The sequence below is a fragment of the Eretmochelys imbricata genome, chromosome 7 (genome assembly GCF_965152235.1).
Source record: "Eretmochelys imbricata isolate rEreImb1 chromosome 7, rEreImb1.hap1, whole genome shotgun sequence".
In the NCBI taxonomy this organism is placed as follows: Eukaryota; Metazoa; Chordata; order Testudines; family Cheloniidae; genus Eretmochelys; species Eretmochelys imbricata.
In genome coordinates this window covers 31489080-31498718 of record NC_135578.1, presented here as the reverse complement: position 1 = coordinate 31498718, position 9639 = coordinate 31489080, and the positions used below count along the sequence as shown (strand labels likewise).

General features: G+C 43.8%; 1 protein-coding gene across 2 annotated transcripts in view; it reads left to right on the top strand.

The window, feature by feature from the left end:
- Positions 1 to 64: 64 nt before the first annotated feature.
- Positions 65 to 9639, top strand: part of RTN3 (reticulon 3) — a 35666-nt gene continuing 26091 nt past the window's right edge. For both annotated transcript variants that reach the window (XM_077822285.1, XM_077822284.1), the window contains exon 1: positions 65 to 194. In XM_077822285.1, coding sequence (XP_077678411.1) covers positions 65 to 194 — 130 coding nt within the window. The remainder of the gene's footprint in view (positions 195 to 9639) is intronic.

Here is a 9639-nt window from a genome sequence, read left to right as displayed (position 1 = left end):
CCGTATCTTCGCGTCGTGAGGGACGGACGCTTAGTGTGCTGAGGCTCCCGTTGCTGTCGCGGAGATGGCCGACCCCGCCACCCAGTCGCCGTATATCTCCTCCTCCGCCGGAGGGGGCCCTTCTGAGCCGAGTACCACCCCGATCCCCGCGGGCGGCCGCGACTGTAAGGGGACCAGCTCCCAGTCCTGCGCCGGTAAGAGCCCGGGGGGAGGGTCAAGGAACAGCCGGGTTGGGGCGCGAACAGCCGGGGGACTGGGGAGGGGGCGGCGGCGAGTGGTGGGAACAGCCTGTGGAGAGGCTGGGGAAGGCGGGAGGTGGCACAGCCGGGTAAGTAGCTGGGTGGGCAGAGCCCGAGGAGCCGGCGGGGAACAGCCTGATGACAGCCGGGGCGGGGAACGTGGGCGGCGGGGGGGGCGTAGAGGCGGGAACAGCCCAGGTGCGAGGTGGGGAGAGGAGGAAGGGGACTCTGGCATTAGGGGCTGGGGGGCAGTTTGGGTTTGGCGGGTGAGCGGGCGGTAAGATTTTAGGGGGCTGAGATTTGGGGTAAGGGGACTCAGGCAGGAGGATGGATCGAGGCGAGGGGCGTGGGGAAGCTTTGGTTCAGGGCTGTAGGATTTGGGGGTAGGGCTGAGGTTTACTGTCAGGGGGGGCTAGTGAGAGACTTTGAAGTGCAAGAGTGGTAGATTTTTGGCGTGTGGGGCTTGAATTGAGGGTGGAAGAGGGAGGCTGGGAGAAGCTCGAGGGACTGGGTTTAGGGGCATGGTTGTTTTTCAGGGGGCTGAGACTACGGTGGGGTGGATTGGGGTGATAGCGGGAGTTAGGGCATGGTTTAGCATTCGGGGATGGTGGGGAGAGAATTATGGGGTTTGGATTAGGGCTGAATGGATAGTGTGGATTTTGGAAGGTTATGGGTGTGATTTTAGGGCAGGATGAGTTTTGGTGGGTGGAAGGGGATCGAGGCAGAGGACTCAGATTGGAGTGGTGGGGATTGCGGAATGTCTGTGTTGCACTTTGTAGTTTAATTCTGACAGTGACTCCTCCGGATGCGGGGACTGGGTCAGGGAGCACTGTCTGAACTGAAGGGAGGGGATAGGGCAGATTCTCTTTGTCTTTGGTGGTGTTCACCCCCACCCAGACCTTGCTGAACGTCCCAAACTGGGGATGACTCTTACCATCTCTGTCTCTAAAGGACACTTCTGCAGAGCAACGCACTTCTGCCTTTGGAGTGCCCCAAAACAGCGGGCATTGTCTAAAAATCATGGAGGGTGGAGAGGAGGGCACAATACCCGCTGGACCACTGCTCCGCAAGGGGTGGATGGCTGATGATGCAAGATGTATACACACACCCCATCTTCCTGCATTGTTTAATACCAGGGACGTGGGGAAATACACATTAATTCCTAGAAAAATCCCTTTCTCAGTCAGACATTTCTCAGGGCAGGTGGAAGGGGGTGGGGAGCTGGTGGAAACTTGCAGTGATCTCTGTTTTTGAGGGGGTGGTAACAATTGCAAATGCTCCCTTTTGTCATGTTGCAGCTCATTAAATGGAGTGGGGGTGGAGAGAGAGCATATCAAACAAAGCAGTGTGTGGTTAAATCCCCCCTTCATTTAGGGGGAGCTGTCCAAAATAGGAGGAGGAGGCTGTGCTTTAGTTCCCTTTGTATCCCTGTCAGGCTCGGTGTTGGGAGCTGGCAAGCTAGCTTCCCTTGCAAAGATCTGCAGTGCAGATGCCTTCCTGAGGGGAGGGAGGGAGAAACTGGGCAGGTGTCAGCTCTTAAAGGGGCAGAGCCTCTTATAACAGCCATAACAATAATAGACACAATTTCATCTTTTGACACACACATCCAGAGCAAAAAATGATTGATTAGCATTAAAAATTCATGGCACAGGGCTTCCTTTTTAACTTGCTTACCATATTCCATGTCTCCTGTGTAAGAATATACCAGCCTGGTATGTTTTTCTCACTAAATAGAATTCATTTCATTTGGTCGAAAAGCTGGTTTTCCAGGGTGGCTGTAGACACTGCTCATCTTACTGTCTGAGCTATATAGCAGCTTCCACCTTTCCTCATAAAGCCCCAACACCCTATTGAAATGCCAAGCAAATCTAATCTCAGAGGAGATGAAATGACTTTCCTACTTGTGAGCAGGGCAGATCTATAGGGTTAAGGGCAAGTGAAGCAGTATGAGGCAGCATGCTTTATACTCCCATGCTGTGGGGCTGAAGTCTGAATATATGCCTTTCTGGTACTTTGCGTCATTCTGCTTTTCCACCCCCTCCTCCCAGATGTTTTACTTGGAGCCTGAGCTGGGGTGCAAAGGGAGGTTATTACTCAGCAGTTCAGTGCTTTGATTTCATGGTTATAGGTTAATCCGTCACCCTGTCTGTTCTGAAATGCAGCCCTTTCACCCAGTATTTGAGGGCTATTTATTCTCTGATTCACCACAATAGTTTGATTCCTAGGATAGCTGAGGTGGTTCACAAACCTTTGTTCTCAAATCCTCCAGATAAGCTAGTGCTCTATAAATGTTGAGCCATCTTGATGGCCATTGGCATCATGGTTTAACAGACAAGTTGTAATCAGGAGGCAGAATGGCTTCAGGGTCATGTTACTTCTAGAATCAGATGTGGACTCTGTCTCCCAAGAAGATTAAATATGCACAGTCTCTCCCTTAAACTCAGATGAAAACATATGCAGGATGATATGCCACATCATTTTGGTACAACTTGCATGCAACATCCATGTCTTCTGCTGTTGGAGAGGCAGTGTTGTCTAGTGGTTAGAACATGGGATGGGGTGGGTGTCAGAAATCCTGGGTTCTTATCCTGGGTGTAACTTGCTTTGTGACCTTGGGCAAAGCACTTGCCCTCGCTTCAGTTCAGTTTACCCATCTGTACCCAAGGGATTAAGTTAATTCAATGCTTGTTAATGTATCTATACTAAAAGCACAGGTAGTCTACCAGATGCATTTTTAAAAGTGTTGGTTAAATCTACCTGGCTTTTTTTTCCATTCACAAAACCAAATGTTTATTACAGTAATTTGTATATCTTATCTGGATTTTTGTTTTTGTTCTAGATGTTGTTTGCATTGTGGGTTTTTTTTCAAATCCCAGTGCAAATAAAAAAATCTGTATGATGTTAGTCCAATACGTGGACTATCGCCTTCATTTGAAATGGCAATGTTTCTGTAGATTTAAAATCATCTGTTTGTATAGGGAACTGTTTCTGCATAATGACTTGTGCCTGAGTTTCAGAGATGCTGCACCGTTATAAATCCAGTTGGAGTCAATGAGAGTTGTTGGTCCTTAGCACTTCTGAAAAAATCAGATTTTCTGCATGCTTAATAAGAGAGAATAACACTATTAATATTATACAGTAACTCCTTAGATGTATAGACTTCTGCTGACTTAAACCATAGCAAAGAAGTTAATTAAGATTTTATTACTGGTTACAAACCACTCATATGCACCTTATGTCATCAGGGTTGTCTTACACTGAAAACAATTTTTTTAAGCACTCTTATAGTTACCACTATAACCCAGCAAAATGCCTTGTACTTTCTGGCCTTGCCTTATCCCTGTCATTCAGCCTGTAAGATAACTTTAATACACTATTTTAAATGATGCGGCATGATTACCACGCTACCCTGCCCACGTGTTTAGCATTTCGTTTCAAGATGCAGTATTGTTCACTCTAAAAATTGTTACCCTTGGCCACGTTTCTTTCCCTCCCCACTTTTCCCCCCCATAGCCTGAAGAAGATATCAGAGAACATTCAATGTTCCAGAGAAATCCTAATACATAGGGTTTCTGTTGAGAGCTATATGGAAGTGATGTAGTCTAATGATGAGGGCATTGAACTGGGACTTGGGAATCCTGGGTTTTATTCCCAGCTCTGCCAGTGACCTGCTCTGACTTTGAGCAAAGTACCTTCCATTCCGTACCTCAGTTTTCCCTCACATTTTGTTTATCCAGTTGAAGCTTTCTGGGGCAAAGATTTTTTTTTTATACTTAGCACTATACATGGGACCCTGAGCTCATCTGGAACCTCTCCACTACTGGAATACAAATCATAACCCAATTAAGGCAAATCATTGGCCCTGTTTATAGATACTTTACTTTTTGCCGTTAGGGAATCAGCTTTATAATTCTCTGGGTCTTAGAAGGCAGGGAAATTGAGGTTTGTCTAGTCACTAGCGCAGAAACTTGGGTGTAAAAAATCGTTTGTGAGCTCTGTCACGGAGTTACTATAACAAGACACTTTACCTTGCTGTGTCTCAATTTCCCCCATGATATTTTACTGCAAATAATAATAGTTTATTTTCTCCAGTGGTCAGATTTGCTAGGGGAGAATGTGGGAAAACAATCCTGAGATTGAAAAATATGCAAACTTTGACCATAGACTTCTCAGCAACTTTTCACTCTGTTACTGTACTTAATTATGGAAGAGTTGACAGAAGAAGAAGGCAGGCCTTTTTTGCTTTCTTTATCATACCAAACCAGCTGCAGGGCTGCTTGTATCATCAGGGTGCTGTCCTGGGCATTGTTTGGAAAGAAACCTACATAGCTAGTAGTTGGCATTACTACTTGTTGCATCACTGAAGTGTTTCAGAGCCTGGCAGTGTCTTGAATAGACATGTTGCATCCGATGAAGTGAGCTGTAGCTCACGAAAGCTTATGCTCAGGTAAATTGGTTAGTCTCTAAGGTGCCACAAGTCCTCCTTTTCTTTTTGCGAATGCAGACTAGCGTGGCTGCTACTCTGAAACCTACAGTGATATTGTAATTGCAATATTGCCAATGCAGGACCACTGTAGGAGCATTTGTGCTCCTGAATGCAGGTGCTCCTGAATGCAGTCTGCAGCAGTAAGTGCTGGTTGCAGGCTTATTGTGTTGCTCCTGAACCTTCATTTTCTTCTAAACAATGGGAAAAACACATCCGCTGTCCATATGAGACTGCACTGTTACCAGACAGTCTCACAAATCAGTCCTGTTCTACAGCTAGAAAAATCAAAATGATGTGTGATCCTCTTAAGGAGAAAGCATCTGGGCTTTACTCCTGGATGTTTTCATGGTGTGGGCTGGGAATCAGCCTACTCAGAGTAATGTGAAAAATTTGAAACTGTCCTTAAGCCAACAAATTGGCTTAAAGAAGTGGAAATCGTAGTGATATGAAGCTAGATGGAAGGGTAAGTGGATAGAGTATCTGAAATGAGAAGATGAAAACACACTTGATTGTTTAAGAATGGACTCACTACTTCATTTGTGAATGGAAGTAACTTTTCATTGTTTACTCTTTTACAGATGACCTTTGTAAGGTAGGAATGGTTGAGGCTTTGTGGCTCTAAGACACTACACAATATTGAAGAGGATGACAGAAGTCTTGAACTTTATTGTTTAGCGTTAAATCCAGGTGGCATGGTAGTATTGGTGCTGTATGGAAGGTCTAGATTTAACTTCTGATTTCTTGGGAGGATAGGCAGGAGTGCTTTGCTTAGTGTTCCCTTTGGATGTTCATGAAGTGGTGTAAAGAGGATCTGAAGAGAGCCCCATCCAGTCCCTGATCTCGAAGTGAGCGGTTATAATGATCCAGGCTGTCCTTAAAACTTCTGTCAGGGAGAAGGAGGACGCTATTGGTGGTTCTGACTTTGGTTGGCAAAACAAGTCAATCCTGTTCAATATTCTCCAATGGGAGGTGCATGAGAGGCCAGATATTAAGAAACACTGAAACCCTTAATTATGACAATGCTGCTGTAAGAAAACTCTGCTGGTACCATACATCATGTTCCACTAAGTGGTAAAGGCAAAGGCATGGAAACACTTCATCCAAGCACTGGTACTTAGTGCCACATTCAGTAGCCGCTCTGTCACAACTGCTGTTGACGGGAGATCTGCATTTGTCCTAGCAACAAAAACAAGCCCTTAATTAATGGAAAATCACAGGGATGGCGTACAACAAAAGTGATCAAGGCTCCATGGTTAAGGTTGAAAAACCTTTTGGTCTAACAAGCATAGTATTTTTGAAGCTTATACCACACAGTCTGTTGTTATCAAACACTACAGATTCATGGATAAAACCTGATTTCAAGGCTTTATACAAATAGGTGGGCACAAAGAAATGGTGGTGGAGGAATCTGCAGGCCAGGAGACCCCCCTGAATGTTGTTGGTTGATTCCGAGAGCTAGTTAAGGTTGATAAAATTGCTACATCCATGACTGGACATTACATAGGCAGTTGGAGTAGAAATCTCCGCTTGATTTAATAGAAACATAAAGTAAAAAAAAGGTGTAAGAGGTGCCTGAAAAGCCTATTCAACTGTATCTGAATTTGAATGAGGATGGTGGAGTAGTTTCTTAAGCATTATTCTTCTGTTAAAATGCCCTTTAGATGAGATTCAGAAGCTAGTCTCTTGGATGAGTAACAAGCATTCTGTATCCTTGAAAGCTTCTCTGAGCCCTAGAAAACTTTCTTTTAAATAGCTGGAGGGGGTTGACTGCAACTAAATGAAAGGCTTCAGAGGTGTAGCTGCTGTTCATATTCCTCTTCCACTTCTTGCTTGCTATTTGAACATTGCGGAGCATCAATATGTGGAATTAGTGTCAAATCTGTAGCTGTCCCCTCATTCATAGTTATTATTACTGCTTTGTAGCTCTTCATAAAAAATAATATGCTTGCTTTGAATTATTTTTATCCATTATTTCAGTGACTGATGTGACACAATGGTGCATATGCAGTTGTGTCAAATAACCATTCCATGACCTGAAATTGAACTTCTAACATAGCTCAGATCAAGTTTAACAATAACTTTATTTAATCACATGCCTCACAAATGTGAGGTTAGCGGCCAAGCTGTCAGCAAGCATGTCTGCTATTCTGATGCTCCATCTTGTGTAAGACATCCTAATTTCTCTCCCATAGCACAGAAGGGCAAAGTTGCCAGACTGCCTTCTTTTTTTGGGTGTACATTGTATTCGGCACCAAAGAAATGCCAGACAGAATTCCAACTCCATGTCTGCATTAATGGGGGAGTGCTGGTATGGGCAGTGTGCTGGTGATTGGTTACCACCATAACTGGCAGCTCCCTGATCAATGATTAATCCAAGGGAGGACTAGCTAAGACATTCTTTACTAGTTAACAAAGGCTAACTTTGAAACTTCCCAGAAGGGTACAGCTGCCCCCTTCAATCTCTGCAGATGGTCTCCTCATCTCAGCTGGCAGGTCAGTGATAGGATAGTCTTTTTGGAGAGGGTTAGACAGTGCTGGAGAAGCATGCACTGCTGTTATCTATGCTGTGCTTGCTGTATGATAAATATGGAGGACATCTGTCCCCAGGCTGTGAAACCAGCACTAATTTCTAATGAAAAATTGAATCTCGAAACACCGAAAATACCAGTGGCTGTGTGTCTGACGAATGAAGTTCTGAAGCTAAAGAATGTAACTTACTTTTAAATAATAAAACCCATCTGATGTGACAATTCGAAGCTGCATGTTATGAATCAGAAGTCCTTTCCAACTCAGCTAGCCGAAATGGCTTTATCTAAGAGATAAGTTGCCCCTCTGCTTACAGAATCCAACAGGCTGTTGCCTAGCTGGGAGTTTTAAAGTAATTGGTTTGGTTTGGTAGCAGATAAGGTCACAGGCTTATCAGTGTCCACGTAAAAATTACGGGCTTGATGATGGAGGAGAACAGAAGTAGTAGTAATACACGCAGAGCAATAAAGTAATTTCAGAGATAATAAGAAGAGCAAATTGTCTTTCAAACCAGAAAGTAAGATCTTTGACTTTGGTTTAGAGAGGCTGAAAGATGACATACATATCACAGGTTCTTGATGGAAAACGGTAGCACCATTTTTGACTAGGTAAATAATGATCACGCTGCTTAGTTATACTGTGCCGTACTGTGTTCATACAATAAACACTTGTATATCTATAACATAATCCATTCCCGTTAGATAAAAGGCAGCATCTGACCACTGGGGACCCAGAACTGTACCAACAGTAATGCTTAGCGCTTAGCACTCAGCACCTTATATCCAAAAATCTGAAAGCACTTTACAATAAGTTGTGTTAAGTACTATAGATAAGAGTATTGAGTCATGTAGTGTGTGATGTGCTCTGATGTCATATAACAAGTGCTGAGAAACAGGGTGAGAGTGTGGGTCTCCTGGCACATGAGAGTGTTTTATTTTACTAGATCCTGCTAAGTCTTAGTATAACCATACCAGTTGTGGTTAATTTGCTATGCTCCACCTGTTAGATATTTCTTCATGTATTGTAAGAATATTGCTGTATCTCCAGTGTTAAAGCACTGGGTCTAAATCTACAGGCCTCTCATAATACCAATAGAACACATGGTCCATGGGTCACTTAATCTGTCTGAATGTGAGTGTAGCTCCCAGCATTATGTGCTCTCTAAACCAGATTTATCACCATGCTGGTAGCCTGCCCTTATAGCTTCCATACATAATCCATTTGGCTAGACTGTCTTCGCAGGTGTCCTGCTGAAGAGAGCTCACGTGTTCCTTTCCACCCAGTCACAGCTCCAAAATGAGAAGCTTTGACCACAGCACAAACCATTCTCTGGCCCATCATTAGAAGGGAGCAGATGTCACTTAGTTGAGCTTTATCTTCCTAGACAGCATTTAATAGTTGTTAGGCTTGCACCTAAAGCCTTCACTCAGACTAAAAACACTGAGACACTACAGCTCCAGGCTTTCTAGTGGAGTAGAGGAAGCCTCAATTCACTGGAGCATCTCTTGTTAAAACCTGTTGGTTACTCCTGATATAAAAGGGCAGGAGGGTGTAACAAGGAAATAAGTAGAAGAAGCACTAGGCCAACGCTTTCACAGGTAACCAGTGGTTTTGAGTGACTCAACTTTTCTTGGGTGCCCACCTTAAGATACCATTAAAGCATCTTGGTCTGAAGTGGGCAGGTGCTCCTCCTTTACTGAATGAGGCCCATTTAAAGTGTGGCAAACTGGTTAACCAAAAAGTGGGATGCCCACAATCGCTAGTGACTTTTGAAAATCCTAGGCCTTAGTAAAGGGCTTGTTCAGGGATCAATATACTAAGGTATATCTCTTCTGGACGGGGCTAATTGTTTTGTTTTGGGGTGCTTTCTGGCATTTTGAGAGGTGATACAGCCAGGTAGAAAATATTTGCAGTCCATTGAAACTACAAAATCCTATAGCTATTGGCCGTACTGTTTTGTTTTTTTTTTTTTTTGTCTGAGATTCAGGGTCTGTCGTAAAACAAGCTGAGTTTCAAAGCATGAAAAATGTCAGGCTTGCAGTTGGTTTCTGAGAACTCTTTGTAAGCTTCTTACAAAGTCTGAGAAATCAAAATAAATGTTTACTTGAAGGCTGTTCCTATGGGTAAAGACATTAAATAGCCTCATTGGTAGAGCATCTGGGGTTTGAAAAGCATAATGAATACAGGCACGGGGTTTGAGGGTAAAAGAATCTTCATAATTCTTCCATTGGATCTCTGTTCAGCTACACAGACCTAGGACTGAATAATGCAATCTGAAGCCACACAATATGCTTTTGTCAATAGGAGACCCTGTGCAGACTTCTCATCCCAATCATGACTGATGAACAACTATAAACAGCCATTTTTGTTTATGCAAAGCAGAAATAA